Source organism: Sus scrofa, chromosome 8 (assembly GCF_000003025.6).
Source record: "Sus scrofa isolate TJ Tabasco breed Duroc chromosome 8, Sscrofa11.1, whole genome shotgun sequence".
Lineage (NCBI taxonomy): Eukaryota > Metazoa > Chordata > Mammalia > Artiodactyla > Suidae > Sus > Sus scrofa.
The window spans coordinates 116,296,640-116,317,340 of record NC_010450.4 but is presented as its reverse complement, the minus strand read 5'-3'; the positions used below and the strand labels follow the sequence as shown (position 1 = coordinate 116,317,340).

General features: G+C 35.8%; 1 protein-coding gene across 3 annotated transcripts in view; it reads right to left on the bottom strand.

Annotated features, from left to right (window-relative positions):
* PPA2 (pyrophosphatase (inorganic) 2) overlaps window positions 1–20,701 on the bottom strand; it is an 84,317-nt gene that overhangs the window by 16,507 nt on the left and 47,109 nt on the right. For all 3 annotated transcript variants that reach the window (XM_021101713.1, XM_021101715.1, XM_021101714.1), the window contains 2 exons: window positions 5,525–5,652; window positions 2,267–2,352 (listed from right to left, as the gene is read on the bottom strand). In XM_021101713.1, the coding sequence (XP_020957372.1) occupies window positions 2,267–2,352; window positions 5,525–5,652 (214 nt within the window). The remainder of the gene's footprint in view (window positions 1–2,266; window positions 2,353–5,524; window positions 5,653–20,701) is intronic.

Genomic DNA, 20,701 nt, shown 5'->3' with positions numbered 1-20,701 from the left:
AAATGAGCTGAAAGACTGAAGATCTTGACTTCAGATTATCTCGATGCATAAAATTTATATCCAGGAACTTATATCCTGAATTATTTTATTGTATTCTTTGAAAATGGGGAATGAGAATATAGCTGTTACGAGAGTAGGTCTGAAATTTGGCTTATACCCTGGCTCCGTCACACAGTGAGACCCCAGACAGGTCACTTACTCTCTCTATGGCCTCAATTTCCTCACATGTGAAATGGTTGTAATAATTTTACGCATCTTATAATGAATACTAGGTAACACATACAAAACACTTAGAACCTGAAAAGTAATACAGAGTTCAAGAACAGTCAATTCTTACTGTTAATATAATCCTTATCATTACCTAGGAGGCTACAACAAAGCGACTGCAGAGCATAGAGATAGTAAAGCTAATTAGAATTGGCACAGAAGGAATGATATCAAGCTATAGAAAAACTAACCTGAAATGTACACTAGCTATGCAGTTCAGGAAACTTGGGAACCAAAGAAGTCCCATCAAAGATTGCAAAAGCTTTTCAGAAAGTATCACTAGGAAGGAGATGAAAGCGAAGAACAAGCAGACACCTCTCTGGACAATTAGAGACCCCTTCTTTTTAGAGGAGCTCATCACATTATTATCTGATTTTGAATACCTGACCATAGAGAAGAGTTCAGTCTAGGAGCTACTAGGAGAGTGAGGGCTAGGTGACATTTAAATATACTCAGTTTTCTTATTAATAAATTGTACTATTTAAGTTACAAACAATTACCTAAAGTTCAAGACTGTGCTGAAAAGAAGAGACTGGTCTATTTAAGAGACAAGAAAAATGGGATGAGACCAACCTGTTGGCCTGTTCCTCTAGCCTGCAAGTGAAACAGAGCATGAAGTGATCACGCCCAGCATTTGCTCAGGGGCAACAAACCTCTTGATGACTTAGGTAAAATACTCCTTGAGATGGACTCATCCTTTACTCCGTATTACTTTATTTGATGATTTCTGTAATGTCTCTCTTGATTCCCAGACTTTATGCTTCAAAAGGACAGGGACTATATTCATTGTATTCACGGCAATAATCCTAATATCAGCACAGTACCTGGCAGGAGACCCTCAAGCAGTATCAGCTGAAAGAGTGAATAGCTTCCCAACCTCTTCTGATTCAGAGAGGAGCACAGGGAAGTTGAGTAGGACTCTGCTCTCTGTGTACTTCTGCTTTCTACAGTTAGGCTTACCAAGAGTCCGTGGTTTTGTTTCTAAACCTTTTATGTCAGTTGCCCTTGTTACCATAATTTCGTAATTTATGCTGTAATTACGCTCATCGATGAAGGGGAGTATGGAAAGAGAACTGCTTCTATGAACACTAAGATCTGAAAGGACTAAGGCTGTAAATACCACTGAGCCTCAGTAAAGGTAACCACTGTAAAAACTTGGTGTTAAATCAGGTCTGGGTAAGACAACGGTAAAAGGTTAGAAAAATAGAACCCTAAAAATTTATAAGCATTTTAAAGTATGAAGAGTTAAGGACATGATCTTTATTTTCTATTATATATTAATTTAGACCATATATGACCTCCACGGAATCTATACAGAAAAGGTCTTAGCCCTATATCCAAAGATTGGTAAGTAAATAGACATTTAAATGTTTAAAAGCAAAATAAAATGTTTAAAAGCAAAATATATGTTACTATTGTTTAATTCCCCTTAATCAATCAGCTGGTGACCCAGATCATGTTGGATAAGAAGACTTTTTACTGTTCTTACCAAGAAATGATGATAGTTATCACACAAATTAAATAACCATAAGTTTGCATGTTAAAAGTCACTGTTCCTTTTAACCCATATTTATATACATTACAATGTATTATAACTAAATGCCTGTTTACTTGACGATATCCCCCACTAAAGTATAAATCCCTTGGGAAAAGGGACTGTGTCAATTCCTAGTTTCTGAGTGCCTAGCACCTGGTAATGCCTTATAACTAGGGGCTCTGTAAACCTTTTTTAATTTAATTTAATTTAATTTTTTGTCTTTTGTCTTTTTAGGGCCTCACTCATGGCAAATGGAGGCTCCCAGGCTAGGGGTCTACCTCTAGGAGCTATAGCTGCAGGCCTACGCCAGAGCCACAGCAATGTCAGATTGTAAACATTTTTTAAATGAAAAAGAAAATGTAATTCTCTTAAAAAAAAAAAATCAGATCTGAGTAGTATTATATGACTCTTTAGTATCAATTAATAATAATATAACATTACATAGAAAAGACAAATTCTTACCAATTAATAGGGCCTCCATCACACTTCTTCATAAGCAATGATTTCCAACATTCATGAGTAGATTTAATAACTTCAAGAGCAAAAGCCTAGTTACAAACCAAAAACAGAAATCACATCATTATTTCAACACGGAACCATTCTTAGCAGGCCAGTTAATTGTTACGAACATGAGCTCTGGAATTAGGCAAACCTTGAGCATAAAGTCTGACATCCTTATTTACTAGCTGTGTGACAGTGACAATTATTAATCTTACTGTCTTAATTTCTTCAGGGGATAATACGGAATGTAATGAAGATAATCTAAACCAAGGATTGGCAAACTTGGGCCTGTGGCCAAATCCAGCCTGCCACGTGTTTTTTTTTTTTTTCCCCAGCTTTTTAGGGCCACACCTAAAAATTCCCAGGCTAGGGATCAAATTGGAGCTACAACTGCTGGCCTACACCACAGCCATAGCAACGCATGATCCTTAACGTACTGAGCAGGGCCAGGGATTGAACCAGCATCCTCATGGGTACTAGTCGGGTTTGTAACCCGCCGAGGCACAACAGGAACTCCCTGCCACCTGTTTTTGTAAATAAAGTTTTATGGGACACAACCATGCCCGTTCATGTGTGCGCGGCCTATGACTGCTCTAGTGCTACAATGGAAGAACTAAGTAGTTGTGACAGAGAAAGAGACCAGATGGTCTACAAAGTCTAAAATATTTACTATCTGGTCCTTCACATAAAAATGTTTGCCAAACCCTGATTTAAGTCAGAGTTGCTAAAAGAATAAATTAGATGTATGTAAAGTGTTTAGCTTAGTATCTGGCTTGTAAGTAAGGATAAACCTATTAATTTCATCATCAGCAAAGCTGCAAGCAGTCTAACTGCATAATCCTTTTAGATTATCTATAGTCCAAAGGTAATAAATCTTAACATTTTCTGATTTCTTCTTAGTATGAATTCATATGGTGTCTAAAAATACAAAATCAATAATACATACAGTTGTAGTAAGACCATCTAATAAGGAAATCTTGCTTTATTATTCCAAAGCAGAAAATACTTCAGATTTTTTTCTTCCCAAAATGCTGCTAATTTTCCTTAAGCAGAGTCCTTATGTATTAACTAATTCACACTGGCTCCTTTCTCTTTCAATGACAACTAAACACATTATGGTAAGAATGGAAATAGAGAATCTTGGGAACTGAGATTGAATGAGGGGAAATTTACTTCTAAAAACGTTCCCCTCAGGTCTGCTGCTGCCTGAGATGAAGGGGATGGCTTAATGCTCAGGGTGCTGAGAGTCACTTAAGGTAAGAGACAAAAAGCCAGTTTATTACCTGGATACTATAAGGAAATATTTTTAACCAAATTATTCAGATAATTTCAATTATTTAGACTCAATTATTCAATTCCAGCACTTGCTTTAAGGAGTGGACAGAAAAAATCTAGATTATAGCACTGCAAGCTATCTTTTCAACTATGTTAAGAGATACAATTTGATCTTCCTAAGTTAGGCTCAATATTTTAAATAGCAGAAATAAAAAGCAACGCATAGGAGTTCCCACTGTGGCTCAGTGGGTTAAGAAGCTGACACAGCATCCGTGAGGGTATGGGTTCAATCCCTCGCCTCATCTAGTGGGTTAAGGATCTGGTGTTGCCGGAAGCTGCAGTGCAGGTCACAGATGTGGCTAGGGTCTGGTGTTTCTATGGCTGTGGCCTAGGCCAGCAGCTGCAGTTCCAATTTGACCCCTAGCCTGGGAACTTCCATATGCTGCCTGTGTGGTCATAAAATGAAAAAAAAAAAAAAAGAAAGAAAGAAAGAAAAAAGAGGAATGCATAAAATGATTACTTTCTGAAACAACATAAAATGACCTAGTCTTCATTCAGAAAAAAATTGTTTGTCAAAATCAAACTCACGGCCCTAAAAGGACAAAAGACAAAATCCAAAAAAAAAAAAAAAAATCAAACTCAAAAAACCCTCAAACTACCTCATTCTTTTATAAGTTCATGACTTGGCAATCTTACTATGTAGGTTTGAAATTTGTACTGTTTCAAACACAAAAACATGTATTTTAGAGGAAAAAGATAAAAAATAATTTTATAACTTTTCAGTATATATATATGGTTCCCAGGTCAGGGATCAAACCTGTACCATAGCAGTGACAATGCTAGATCCTTAACCTGCTAGGCAACAAGGAAACTCTAATATTTTCCTTAAGTGAGAGGAGAATACACTCTAAAATAATAGTTTTATATTTATACTTAATAAATGCTAGACAAAGCCCTTAAGATCTGAAGGGTTCTTTTAATGTACTTAAAAAAAAAAAAAATACCAAGTTTAGCAATAAACTCTTGTATAAGAGAACACTGTAATTTTTAAGTTTTCATTACCATAGTTTACTTTCAAGACTTTCAAGACATACTTTATTAGTACCCACTTAAAGGTTTTTATAATGTGAAATTTATATAACTGCAGTAAGTTTAAAAGAAATACTCTATGTTTTAGACTTTAATTCTTTGGTCTGTTTTTTCATTTAGAGCCACATTCTGATAACTCTGTGGTTTTCGGATAGAAAAATCCTATGTTAAGATAATTCAAGTGCTTTCTTAATGGTTAGGCAGCTTAATTCAGTCACGGTAGAATGAACACTTAGGAGGGAAACCCCTTTAGATTTGCATTAATGGTAATTCCCCTCTCCAAAATAGTAAATGGGAAGGTTTTCTTCAGACGCAATTTACAGAGTTAGCCCACTCATGGAAATATTTCATTTTCTTAGATGGAAATACCAATGGATGAAAGAGACCGATACAGGTATTTATCAGCTTTATGAATTCACTTCGAGAGATCTAAAACTTTTTAAAAAAATAAAAATGATAGGAGTTCCCATTGTGGCTTAAGAACCCAATTAGTATCCATAAGGATGGGGGTTTGATCCCTGACCTTGATCCGTGGGTTAAGGATCCAGTGTTGCCATGAGCTGTGGTGTAGGTCACAGATGTGGCTCAGATCTGGCATTGCTGTGGCTGTGGCGTAAGCTGGTGGCTACTGTTCTGATTCGCCCCTTAGTCTGGGAACTTCAAGGTGCCATGGCGCGGCCCTAAAAAGATAAAAAAAAAAAAAAAGATAAAATAATGTCCTTAAATACGAAAGTCAGTAAAAAGCACTTCTGTTACCATGCTATATTCAAATATTCACATAAGAAAACCCCCAAAGTGAAAGAAGTTTTATACAAGTATCACGGTATATTTTAAAATAAAGATGATCATCTTTACCTTGTTTTTGAATTCTCCATTAAAAGCAAACTGGTTTTCCGGTTTTCCCTCCGGTATCTTGTAAAATCTAAACCAATTAAGCGTTGCTTCCAAGTAACCAGGTTTGTACTTCCTAACATCATCGATATCTGTAAGTGAAGAAACAGAAAGACTTTGTTAAACTCAAAATCCACTCCTACTGCTGGGAGTGTACAGGGCGGAGGGAGTCAGTCCAGCAGCGTCATCATCAGCGTGTATCCTGTCACCTCTGGATCTCCATGTTTTCCTATGACTGCTTCATCCTTCACTCTAGAAACATTTCTTGAGCAACTTCAGACACTGTGTCAGGTGTAAAGAATAGATGAAGACAACAAAGTTCTTTTCCTCAAGGACCTCACAGGTTTAATTTTTAAAAAACAGGCAGCAATTTGCATTCAAATGAGATGATAAGAGAGAGATGCTTAAGGACTGATGCGTTCTGAAGACAATGTAGGGCTCAGAGGAGGGAGAGTTACAACATCAGGGTTGGTGTTTTATGTGCACTAGGCTAAAGCAACACTGAAGGGAGGACGGAGAGGACAGCACTCAGAAGAGAACAGACTAAAGCTGAATGAGAAGGGTGTCATGCATTCCTACACCACATATTTAGTAAGTTTCTCATTATGTGTCAGACACTGTTCCCAGCAGGGAAACAATGGTAATCTAATCAGAAATAAATCCCGACTCACATGCTTACATAGTAGAAAGAGAAGGACAACAAAGAAACAGATACACAATTTAAGTGGTGAGAAGCCTGATGACGAAAATTTAATCAGAGTAAGGAAGACAGAGAATGTGGTCAGGGCAATTTTAAATAGAGTGACATCTGGATGGTTTAGACCTTTTCATTTCGAATTAGTAACTATTTGCAGGATTTATTTTTAAGTTCTATTATCACATAAACAGCTTAACCATTACACTTAGAGAACATTCATTTCAAAATGATTGGAAACATTGCTGTATTAGTAAAAGACTCCTCCCCAAAAGAGAGTCCCAAGGAATTTATCATTTTCAAAAATATCAATTTAAAGAGTATGAAAAATAACTAGATAAAACTAGAAGTCTTTACTCTCTATCAGCCTGGGGCTTAAGAGAAATTTAGCACAGTCTTTTATTCACAATATGTTACGGCGACAAACAGACTTAGTAGCACTTGAAAAAAATCAGAAAGCTATAACTAAAAACAGGAGATGACACCTTTCATAGGGATAATTTACAGATCACTTGGTTTCGGAGTTGCTCAGCCATACCCTGTGGGAATCCCCACTCACTAGGCATGACAGGAAAAGGTGCAGGTATGGGTTAAACAGAAATTATCCCTTTCCTTTTTAAACTTCCCTTGTGCCTACTGCGTAAAGATTTAGCAAGAGTGACATGTGTCTCTAAAGGCCAAATGTTCCATATAAGTGAAATAAGTGTGGTAAGGCAGAGACCATAGGAATGGCGGGGACCAGGGCAAAGAGAAGATTGAGTATGTTGCCTAAAGGCACTCAAATTTAAAAATTTAAGATATGTCAATGGGCCACACATCTATCTAAAGTAATTCTGCAGCAAACAGCAGAAATGTTACAACTAACTCAGGGAAAAATCACTTGAAACAATACAGCTTACACTAGCTCTGCTAATCAGTACATATTTATTAAGTGATGGGCGATGTTTAAAACAGTAAATTCTAAAGACTAAAATCACATATTTTTAGTATTATACACTGTATACTAGGTCCCAGAGTTCTTTGTTATGCTCAAAATAGGAGACTTAGTAATATTTCATTTAATTAAATTCTGATTATTTTTTATCTTATTAAAGAGTTTTTCCAAAGTGACCTAATGATCATTTTTTCCCTACATCTTATTTCTATTTTCCTTTCTTATTCAGAGGAAAAAAATACCTTTTAGTCCACTGAAGGTGAATAACCAGAAAAGTATTTTAACCAATATCCAAAATAAATAATTTTCTATTACTTAAATCTGACTTAGGACATCACTGTACCTTGCCCAATCTACCACTTCCTGTGCCACGGCATAAACCTTTTTTCTGATAAGTGCTTTTTTTTAACACACTAACTTCAGTAAGAAAGGAAAAGCTAACTTATCCAATATCCTTCTCAGCTTGCAGGGCTTTCCCTTCAGAAAGTGTGAAGAAGATCTGTTAAGAAAAAGACACTAATAACAAAAAACCTGAACACTTAATAATGCCAGTAAAAAGTGTAACTCCCAATATAAGCTATACTTTTCTCAATTAATTATATCTTGGAAAAAAAATAGCTGCATTTTCACACACACACACAAAATTTAAATGAGCAATATAAACATTTTTTTCCTTCTTTTTGGCCTTACTGGAGGCATACAGAAATTCCCAGGCCAGGGATCAAACCCATACCGAATCCTTAACCCTGAGACACCAGGGTAACTCCCTTAAACATTTTTAAAACCTCAAAAGCAAATGCCTCAAGCCAGAATTTTATATGCACTATCAATAGACAGTTCAACAAATTACTCTTAAAAATATGAAAATTTCCACCTAAGATGTATAAACTGACTTACAGTTCATAAAAGATTTTTATATAAATAACCTCATTTGTTCCTCATAAAACTGAGAATTGAGAAGAATAAGCGTAAGTTCATGTTAAACGTAAGAAAACGACAGCTAGGAAAATGTAAAAGATTCAAAGTAGGAACTAGTATTATACAAATACAAGTCCTTTCATTCCCTAAGTTCTGCTTTGTCTTCTATACTGCGCGTTAGTAAACTATCATGGGTTTGCTTATACTATTCTTTATGTGTAATGTGCTTTTATACTGGTTTTATTGTGGGAAAATATATATGAAATTTCCCATTTTTATGTATTTGGTTTGGTGGCATTAAGTACATTCACAATGTTGCAAAAGCATCACTATTAGCTCTTTCCAGAATTTTTTCATTAGATGTATTTTTTATAATATGTTTTATTTTAAGAAAAGCAGCAACTCTCCAGTAGTCATTTATTTCCACTCTTGGAATTAATTTCATATGAAAGTTTCTATTATAGACAATTATATAATTTATTTTCAAGATGAACTATCCTACAATAAAGTTAGAATAATTTAGAAGAGCTCTTCCATATAACCAAGATAAGTTTATTTCAGTTTTTTGCTTTTAACTACAAATCAACCCCTTCTAATCAAGATCCACTTGATCAGCTCTACTTCTGTAAAATACTCAGACTAGTGTTCGCAATGGTCTTTACGCTGAGCCAGGGAGGCAGCTCTAGAATGAAGCCTACACGTTGCTCCCACCAGTTAAGCTGTGGCTTTAGCAAGCATCAAGGGTGTTTACTCCCAGAATATTCATGCCAATCATATCTCTTGTTATAATTATGATATTTATAAAACAGTATATGAGGCAATGACTTATCAGAGCAAAAAGAAATTTTATTTCTATAAAATTGATTTCAATGTTCTAAAAGAAGCCACTAAATGAGATGGCTAAAAATACATGCTGTCAAAGTAGGTGTGGGTAAGAAAACAGTCAAACATGAGAACAAGATGTACAAAGCTCTACACATGTAGACTGCTCTGGAAAATGAGGGAGGAAGAGGATTTTAGATGTGAGAGGTCGGGGGCAGCATCTGATAAAAAGCACTTCAATAAATTCTTAGATGAACAGGAGGAGCAACTCATTCAGAGTGGCAGAAGAGGTGTCCCGGGAGGGAGGCGAAGCACCAAGGTTCTGAGGTACAAGTGTGCATAAAACGCTGGAGGAAGACAGTAAGAAAGCCGTATGTTTGGAGCAGATGAAGAGCACTAAGAGGTGAGAGCAGAGAAGCAGCCACATAGGACTCCAAGGCCACATATGGACTTTGCCCTTTACTTTGCAAGGAGAAGTTATTTTAAGATTCTGGGCTGAGAAGCACATGTTTTAGGAAGAATTCTATCTGCTGTGTAGGGAAAAGATTGTGTACAAGAAGAAGTGTTATCAGGAAATCCTATACGAGGCTACGGAGTGGCGGCTTAGGTAAAATGTGATGAGGGCTTTAATAATTGTCGTTGTGTGGAGGCGGTGACAAATGCTCAATGCGGGATATTTTTAGAAAAGAGAACTGAGATGAGAATTACCAATGAATGAAAAAATGAAAAACAACAAAAACTTGTAAAGATCGGTCCTACATAAAATGCAAAGTTTTATCAAAGAGCCAAAAAGGACTAGTCTGTAACATTAAATAATAATTTAAATTATAACACAACTAAATGCAGTCACCTAAATATTTATCACTCTATTGCCTTTTTTTTTTTTTTTTTTAATGGCCACACTTTCGGCAGGCTAGGGGTCAAAATCAGAGCTGCAGCTGTTGGCCTATGCCACAGTCACAGCAACACCAGATCTGAGCCTCATTTGAGACCTACACTGCAGTTTGTAGCAGTGCTGGATCCTTAACGCACTGAGCGGGACCAGGGATCAAACCTGCATCCTCACAGGGATAACGTCAGGTCCTTAGCCCACTGAGCCACAATAGGAGCTCCAATAATTGAATTTCTTTCTAATCTTTATTATAAAAAAATATACTCCCCTACCCCCAGGAGTAGTTTCTAATCACAGGTGTTTGTCAAGACTTCCATTTCACCCAGATTTCACTTAAACATACTTTAATACTCTTTTTTTTTTTTTTTTTTTGCCAAATAAGCAAATAGTAATGATGTAAATGAGGTAAAAAATTGAGCTTATAAGGTTCCTTCTATACCTACAGCCCATGAACTGAGATAAAGGGGGAAATATTAAACAAGAGATATTTTTAATCTAGAGACATAACAAAACACCAATGGATTTTAAAAGTGATTATTTACTAAAAACAAAAAAATTTAAGCATGAGAAAATCATAACACATTCTGTGTTAAATATCTTCAAAAGCTTATTGATATTATTAATATTTAAAATAGTATCAAATATTTTAAAATATTTAAAATAACTCAAGAGCCACACCTAGACCCCCAATTTTGTTATATAATTGACTATTTAAAACAAAAAAGAAAAACATTCTTACTTAATAAATAACATTCTGGCCCAAGAGAAAATCAAAACTCCAACCAAAGATATTCAGCAAATAATGAACATTCAGAAAGTTTTTAAGAAGAAATAAGGTAAACTAGAGAAAACATCCTGTTTTGAATCAGCACTAAGTTCAAATTTCAGTTCTAGCACTTCAGTTCTAGTTAGTTAGCTAGAACTAACTAAATTTCAGTTCTAGCACTCAAGAGATTGCATCATCTTGGGAAAATATATCACTTTGTCTCTTCAAAATCAAAATGGAGAAAAGATATCAAGGTTGTTGTAAGGATTAAATAATACATGAAAAATATATTAAAAAATAAGGAATAATTCTTTACAAACATTATCATCTCTTCGATCCTCTAAAACCTTGATGTAGCCAAAGATACTCAGAGGCAAGCCTACAACCTTTTATGAATTTCTCTCTCAAAAACAAATATGAAATAGTGATTTTTAAAATTACTAAATATTTTCACTAATACTGTTATTTTATTTTAATGTGTATAAATCTACCAAAAAAATCAATGTAGCTAGGCATATATATAAACAATATAAACAAGCATGTAACATATGCACAAACTTTTTCCATAAATACACATTTTTTTTTCTGGTAAAGATCAGGCCTGAAATTTGTAATGAATTTCTTATTTAGTGATAGCCATATTTACCTTTATTTCTAACATTATTACAATTTATTTTTTTTTTCCTTTTAGGGTCACATCTGCTGCATATGGACATCCCCAGGCTAGGGGTTGAACTGGAGCTACAGACACAGCAACAACAGATCTGAGCCACACTGGCAACCTATGCCACAGCTTGTGGCCGTGCAAGATTATTAACCCACTGTGTGAGGCCAGGGATCAACCCACATCCTCATGGATACTCCTCAGGTTCATAATCCACTAAGCTACAATGGGAACTCCTATTACAATTTAGTTTTTATAGTCTTTTCATTTCTAGTATGTTTAAGTTAAATTCAAATAACCAATTTTTTTTTAACATTTGAAACAGAGGGGAATAGATTACTTTCATTTCTGAAATAAGCCTTTCACTCAGTTCAAGTATATTAATCAAACTATCAGCAATTAAAAACAATGCTCAACCTTCTAAAGCATTCAGCTTTAAAGAAATTAGAAACATCTGACAAAGATGAAACAGAATTCATGTTTCTACACACTTCCTCAGGTTAATCTACAGCAAGATAAATTGTATATAAAAAAGAAAACCCCAAATACTGAAGAACAAATAAGCACCCTGGTGATTCAATACATAACAAAAATATATGTCATTTTTGAGACTCCTCATCAAAAATAAAGCAGTCAACAGAAATCAATCCTGAGATGACCCATACGAACAATGACTTTAAAGTAGTTATTATGAATACATTCAAGGACTTTCAGGAAAATATGGTCACAATGCAAGAACATGTGGAAATCTCAGTTGAGGAATAAAAACTATGAAACTATACAAAAATGAGGGAGAATCTGAAATGAAAAATCATATGAATTTAATAGCAGAACCTGGATATGACAGAAGAAAAATCAGGGAAGTAGAAGACATCAACAGAAATTACTGAGTCTAAAGACTGAAAAGATGTGAAGAGAGTTTCAATGATCAGCAGACATTTAAAGTGGTCTAAATACATAGTACACAAAAATTAACTCAAAATGGATTAGAGACTTGAACATAAGATCTGAAACCATAAATTTCCTGGAGGAAAACAAGCTATAACCTCGCTGACATCAGCCTTTTTGTGGATCTGACTCCAAAACCAAAGGAAACAAAAGCAAAAATAAACAAATGGGACTACATGAAACTAAAAAGCTTTTACGTGGCAAAGGAACCATTATCAAAATGAAAAGGCAACCTACTGAATGGGTAGATATTTGCAGATGATATATCCAATAATGTGCTAATATCCAAAATAAATCAAGAATTAAGACAACTCAAAACTCTCTCCTCTCCCCCCACAAAATAGGCAAAGGGTCTAAATGGACATAGAAGACATACAGATGGTCAACAGACACATGAAAAGATGTTCAGAATCACTAATTATCAGGGAAATGCACACCAAAACCACAATGAGCCATCACCTCACACCTACAATAGCTGTTCTCAAAAAGGCAAGAAATAACAAATGCTGAGAAAAGGGAGCCCTTGAACACTGTTGGGAGGGCTATAAATTGGTAAGGCACTATGGAAATCAGTATGGAGATTCAAGAAAAAAATTAATAAAACCAGAATTACCATATGATAGTGAATATGAAAGCACTAATTTGAAGAGATATATACATGCCAATCTTCACTGCAGCATTATTTACAATAGCCAAGATATGGAAACAAACTAAGTGTCCATCAATAGATGAATGGATAAAGAAGACATGGTGTTTAACACAATGGAATACTACTCAGCCATAAAAAAGAATGAAATCCTGCCATGTGACCTCAAAGCAAAATAAGTCAGATAGAAAAAAAGACAAATACTGTATAACTTCACTCATAAAATCTAAAAAGCCAAAACAAATGAACAAACAAAATAAAAACAAATTCAGACCTAGAATACAGACCAGTAGTTTCCAGAGGGGAAGGAGGTTGAGGTTTAGGTAAAATGAGCGAAGGGGGTCAATTATATGGTGATGGATGGTAACTAGACTTGTGGTGGTCATCTCTCCGTGAGTATCTGTAGTGTATACAGATGCTAAATTATACTGCTGTACACCTGAAATTTATATAATAATAATCTTTAAAGTGGTGTAAAATGTTTATTATGAGTCTCAGGACGAAGGCAAAAGATTATGGGATGAAAAAATGTGAAAATGGCAACTAGTTTCCTAAATAGGATAAACATATCCACGAAGTTCACAATATCCTAAGGAGGGTAAATAAATACAAAGGAAAGAACACCTTAATGGATTACAGAATCATCACTGATATTCAAAAATAAGGAGAAAATCTTCAGAACAGTCTGAAGAAAAACAATGTATTACTAGGTAACAACAACACACTGACTGTTGGCTTTTAAAAGCTACTAGATGATCCAACCAGCAAAGAAACAGAGCTTACAGAGTCCTCAACCTGGACAAACCCATCAGAATCACCCCGAGGAGACTCATCTGATTGTATACACATTCACATCTCTAACTTTCCATCCACATCCCCATACAGAGAACCACCTACATGGTCCACAAAAAAGATCCAGAAGAAAAAAAATTAAGATGCTCTTTTCATTGGCATTATTTTCACCAAACCACAACATGAAGTGAGGAAAGCATATAACCAGCTATGGATTTTTTTGTTTTTATTTTTAGATAAAAACCAGTAACACAAATGTAATGCTATATTTCCTTGCCCATATTATTTACAAGAAAAAAAAGATACTAGAAAATGTGCTCATGTTTGAAGTTCTGTCTGAAGAGAGTAAAAAAAAAAAAAAAAAAAATAGGAAAAAAGAAAAAAAAAAAGGAAGTTTCCAATACTTTGGAATGCTACCAAAGGAAGTAACATAAACACACAAAGCTCTCATTCCTATGGATGCTGCTCTTACAGGGCTAAACATGTGCACAGCCCACCTCTAAACAGTCTGTGGGAAGTAAGAACACATGTTTTTAATGACATTTTATAAATATTCATGAGAAATTACAGTTCCATTCTGTAATACACACTATATTTCTGCATCACAAATAGAAGTTCCAGCTAAGAAAATTATTTTAGTAGTTGTGCTTAATCAGGATCCCTAAAAGGGTCTCATGTTTTCCACACCATTCTGCATTATCTATGCTTAAGAGCTCACAGATTAAGGAATGATATCTTTCATTTTAGATGTCTTTCCTTCTCCACTCTCCTTTTCCACAAACTCTTTTATTAACACTTGTACTAAAAACATGTTAACATTCCCAAAAATGGAAATTAACTCACTTCAAAATAAGTTAAATCCAAACAAAGAAATTCTACATGGAAGCCCTTTTGCACTGGTATCAGAAAAATCTCTTTCAAAAGACAACTTAAATGTCTTTCCCCAAATATAAACATTCATTACCACTTCACGAGAAATTTTATATGACCGATAAAAAGAAAACCATCCGAGCGCCTGGGACATAGAAACCCAAATGGTTTTCTAATCTAATTTAATGTGGAAGCACATAACCAAATGACTAAAAGCTTAGACTTTGGGTCAGAAAGACTTTCACTCAAGTTTCAGCCATATCACTTAACAGCTTCCCTAAAGTACCTAAAAATGCACCAATGTTCCCAGGAATCCGTCTCATGATTCTTTAATTTAAACTGGAGTTCCCACTGTGGCAGAGTGGGTTAATGATTCATCTTGTCTCTGTGGAGGCGCAGGCTTGAACCCCAGCCCAGCACAGTGGGTTAAGAATCCAGCATTGCTGCAGCTGTGGAGTGGGTCGTAGCTGTAGCTCAAATTTGATCCCTGGCCCAGGAACTTCTGTGTGCCATGGGTGCAGCCAAAAAACAATAAACAAACAGTGTTTCATTCAGCGCTAAGTTTGAAAATAATTTAGGTCTTTCTACTTTGGAAGAAGACAGGCTAAAAATAATGGATTAAAACAACCAAAATCTAGAGAAAAACTCTAGGGATCATTTACTGATTAGAAGATCAACTCCAAAAATTTAGAGATGAAGAAACTAAAGCTTCAAGAGGTTATGTTTAAGAAAAAAAAAAAAAAAAGAGGTTATACGATTCTTCCAAGGTCAGATAACTAATACACACAAAAGAGGATTTTAGAGTTTAGGCCTCTCCTATTCTGCACATCACAGGAATAAGATCGAAACCTCAAAAAAACAAACAAAAAACAAACACTGGAAGAGGTTAAGGTTCAAAAGAGACAAAAAGAGTCCCAGTAATTAATTTGTACCTTTTACTCAATTTGTCCCTATCCCTCAACTGCCTCCTCCCACAACCCATCCCTACACACCCACACCTATTAAGCTATACCTATTAATGAAATCAAAGGAATGAAGATCAAAAGAGCCATCTTTTTACTGGGACCTCTAATCATAATTATCCCACCGATGCCGAAATTATTTAAGAGCAAGTGGTCAGCACTCCCAGAAAGCAAAACCTTCCAAGGCCACAAACACTTTTCAGAGGGATGGTGGGAGGTAACGGTGAAGAGCTTGGGCTCCGGAGCCCAAGTGGATTCCAATGGCGCCCGTGTGTGTGCCTCTGGAGCAGTCATTTACCACCCCGCCACCGCCCTGTGCCTCAGTTTCCTAACCAGGGGGGAAAAAAAAAGAAAAAAGGTAACACTAGCACATCTTACATGAACTAGATTACTATGCCATGCCCTATTTTTTTTTCTTAGATGACACTACCAACTTACTATTAACTTGTAATTTAGGAAGTAAGGAAATCAAATACCATATTAATCTGGCTTATTTTTAAAACAATAATTGCAAGGACGCTAGAAGTGAAGTGTTTAACAGATTTGATTTCCAGGTGTTTATTCCTGCCTTGAAAAAAAAATAAATAAAAGAAACTATGCAGTTTTATTTGACCTTTTTTTTTTTTTCTTTTCCCTTTTTGCCTTTTCTAGGGCCGTTCCGGCGACATATGGAGGTTCCCAGGCTAGGGGTCTAATCGGAGCTGTAGCCACCGGCCTACGCCAGAGCCACAGCAACGTGGGATCTGAGCCGCGTCTGCAACCTACACCACAGCTCACGGCAACGCCGGATCGTTAACCCACCGAGCAAGGGCAGGGATCGAACCCGCAATCTCATGGTTCCTAGTCAGATTCGTTAACCACTGCGCCACAACGAGAACTCCTTATTTGACTTTTAAATTTCTCTAAATGTAAGCTAAAATTCTGCAGATGTGAAATATATATAAATTCTGATAATTTCATGATAAGTGTAACATAGGACTTTGAAAAAGTCCCAACCGCCTTTTTGAAATAATTCCTATTATTCATGTAATTTATTCATCCTAGAATGTATCTACATCAGTATTATTATTTCAACTTTAATTTTTTTTAATTTTTAATTTTTTAAAACTTTAACATTGGCATTTCTGTCATGGCTCAGTGGTAACAAACCAGACTAGGATCCATGAGGATGTGGGTTTGATCCCTGGCCTCACTCAGTGAGTTAAGGACCCAGTGTTGCCATGAGCTGTGGTGTAGGTTGCAGATGCAGCTCCGATCCAGCGTTGCTACGGCTGTGGGGTAGGCCAGCAGCTCAGTTCAATTTGACCCCTAAACTGGGAACCTCCATATGCCAAGGGTATGACCCTAAAAAGCAAAATAAAAACAAACAAAAAACTTTAACGTCACTGCATAGGCAGCAGTTATTACAGGACAACAGACAATAGTGTTTTTACTTATTTAAAGACCAAACAAAAGAAATATTGTTCTCCAAGTTGACATACAGCTTCTAGGCCTAAATTAACCCCTCACCACATTACTTCAGCTGACCTAAGGTGCTTAGGCATCATTGGCAGTTCTGAAGAAGCTCAAACTTCTGTTTGGTGAATAGCTGAAGCTCTATATTATAGAAGGTAGTTAATTTAACCAAGAAAGAAATTACATATGCCCTAGCTGTTCAATCTTCTTAAAAAGCTCTGAACTTGGTTATTTCATAACCAAGTGCTATTATCCCTAACAGCGGAGGTATTTTCCAGTAACAATGTAGGTGCCCTGGGAGGCTTATTAACTCTTTCAGGCCAATAAGGTATCATTCAGAGCATGAGGAGCTGAAACTTCATTACAGTGCAATAAACGGTCTTAGTGCTCTCCAGGTGTTAGCGACCCAGCCAAAGTGACCAATTTTCCATCAAGGAGTACCAGGAATTTTTTTCCTAATGTTATTTAGACATTTTTAGATTTTCAAAGTGGCTACTCCAGTTTCAGAAAGCAAAACTCGAAGATTTAAATAATAATGTTATAAATTACACAAATACAGCCAGCAAACACAGTTTTTTTCTAACTGAAATGAGTTCTCTGATGCAATGGTTAGTTTTAGTTCATTCATATCAAAGTTAAAAAAAAACTGTAAGCATTAAAATAGGATATTACTACAATCTACCAAAGTCTGTACACGTTCATTGGGATCAAAAAAGCTATTTCTTAACAAATAAAACAACCCCAGAACTTCCTTGCAGAATCATAAACGTGTCTGGATGAATATACAAAAAATAGATAGGACAAAGATATTGTCTACAAATTAAAATAGACATTTGTTTTTGAAAAAGAAAACATACTGACCATGTCAAAAAACAGCTTCTTTTTAAGGCAGTAGAAATAGGAGAGACATTTTCAAAAATGTCTAAATAACAATAAAAATGTAGGAAAAATTAGAAAATTTTAAAAATTTCTTTATCAAATTTTTATGCTAGATACACCCTCAGAAAATTACAGAATTTAGAAAACATCTCCAGATAGCTACCCTTCCATATATATATATACACATACATATATATACACACACATACATATATATATATATACACACATACATACACACACACACACACACACACATATATATTGCTTTTTGGATCAAACCTGTGGCATACAGAAGTTCCCAGGCTAGGGGTCTAATCAGAGCTATAGCTGCCAGACTATGCCACAGCCACAGCAAGGCAGGATCTGGGCTGTGTCTGTGACCTACACCACAGCTCACGGCAACACTGTATCCTTAACCCACTGAGCAAGGCCAGGGATTGAACCTGTATCCTCATGGTTACTAACTGGATTGGTTTCCACTGAGCTAAGACGGAAACTCCCCTTCCCCACATGTTTTTAATCTTTCCTCCTGTCAAATAAAGGTGTCAAGAAGTATAGATGAAAAATGTTTAATTTTTTTTTTTTTTCCTTTGGCCATACTGGAAGCATATGGAAGTTCCTGGGCCAGGGATCAACTCTGAGCCACAGCTATGACCTACACCTTAGCTGCAGCAACACTGGATCCTTAACCCACTATACTAGAGCAGGAACTCCAATAAACATTTAACTTGTTAAAAAAATCACTCCTTTGTGGTAGAAATTGCAAGTCATATACAGTAATTTATATTTAGTTACTGCATTTGCTATTTTAAAGTTATTTAAATAGAAGTTAACCAACAAAACAAAACAATTTCTGACATATATGGACTATGACAAGTATGAAATCAGTCCCCTATGCATTTTCTGAAAAAAACTTTTGGAAAATGTACACCAGCTAACAATGAAAAAGGAAAGTAAAGAAGAGGACATGAAAAAACCTAAGAATAGAACTAATAACTCAGAAAGGCGATGAAAAGAAACCCCATGATGACAGCGATGAAGAAGGCTTGAAAATACAGCCTGTCTGAAACTGATCATTCAGTAAGTAGTACGATAAGCTCAGTCAGTAATATTTATATAAATACTGTAAACTCGATTTATTAGTTTTCAGCTTTCAGATTCAAGAGACAAAAACATGAAAAACAGTTTAAATGAAAGAACAGAACTAACACATTATAAATGCTGACACTGTAGAACTCATAGAGTAGCTGAGGGAAGCTGGGTTACCAGGCACAGAGAAGGAAAGAAGTACAGAGGCCTCAATGACCCAGCTTCACACTGAGCAGCCATGAGCTACTCTTCAAAAGTAATGAAGCAATAAATACAGCTCCAAGTGTAACACCTAGAGTTGTTAAGGTAACAGGAGAAGAAATAAGGTAACACAACTGAGAAACTCCTAATCTTTCAAAGCAGCAACTTGAGTCAACAGGTAAAGACATAAATTGAGATGGAGGAGTGAGCACATGTTTATAGAAGAGAAGTAACCAATCAAGACAACTAAAAACACATGGGGAAGAAGATATGAAAAGTAAGGCTGCAGAAGTGGTGAGGAGTGGGAAGGAGAATGCTACTTTTTACTTCACATACCTTTCTTATAATTCTGAGATTTCACCTCCAAGTACACGATGATTTTTTTATAATTAAAAGAAAAAAGAGTTTCCATCACGGCTCAGCGATACTGGTAACCATGAGGAGGAGGGTCTGATCCCTGGCCTCGCTCAGTGGGTTAAAGGTCTGGTATTGCTGTGAGCTGTGGTGTAGGCTGCAGATGTGGCTCGGATCCTGCATTGCGATAGCCGTGGCGTAGGCCAGCAGCTACAGCTCTGATTAGACCCCTAGCCAGGAAACCTCCATATGCCACGGGTGAGGCCCGAAAAAGAAAAAAAGAAAGCACCACCCAAGATCTTGTGTTTGTGATTTCAGAAGGTACCTGTGGAGGGACACATGATAAAATGTTTAAAACTTGCCTGATTTAAGATTAAATACGGTTCATTTCCAAATTGAGAACAGCACCAAACTTTAAATATCTACTAGCTAATATTTATATAATCCTATGACTCCAAATATGTATTTTTATCTTATTATACTAAAACCATAAGTCTGCTATGAGGCATTTCCCCTATCTCAAAATCAAGAAGTTGATTTTTTTCTTTATTTCTGAGGCCTCCTCAATCTTACCAAGGTTCTACTTTTAACCTGTAACATCACATAAAATAAGCCATGTGCTTACAATACTTAAGCGCCTCCTGAATTATGTTAGGCACCTTTAGAAGATGGATTATCAAGATACAAGATAAAACTATCAAATACTGTAATCGAGTCATACAAACTAATTTTATAAAAATTTCTCCACAAATTTAGGAAGCTTTTAACCCATGCAATTTCCAAGCATCTCAGTTCTCGTCTCCATCGATTCCCCCTTTTAGAAGGGGCTAATGAAAACAAAGACAACATACCAAGTTAAGTCGTGAAGAAAAAAAAGATTAGGAATGATTTCTGTCCAGTAACATTTGCTTAAGCAGCAGGAAATCCTGCCTTTTGTCTGGAACAGTTTCAGAGAACAGCTGGATGATGTTTGAGAGACATGATAAATACACACCAAAACTTGAGTTTAAATTAAAAATAAAAGCTGTTACATAGGGTTACCTCGTATTCCATGATTTAGGATTAAAAAAAAAGAAAAACATTTATACTGTAATTTTTTCAGCCTTTCAACGTGTGCCTACATCTACTTTTTCCTGAGTCACTATAAAATAAGAGAAAAATGTGGAATATATTATAGTAATATGCATATAAAAGGAATAACTAGTCATAAAAGAAAACACTTACAACTCTTAAAACTGCAGAACTTATTTTA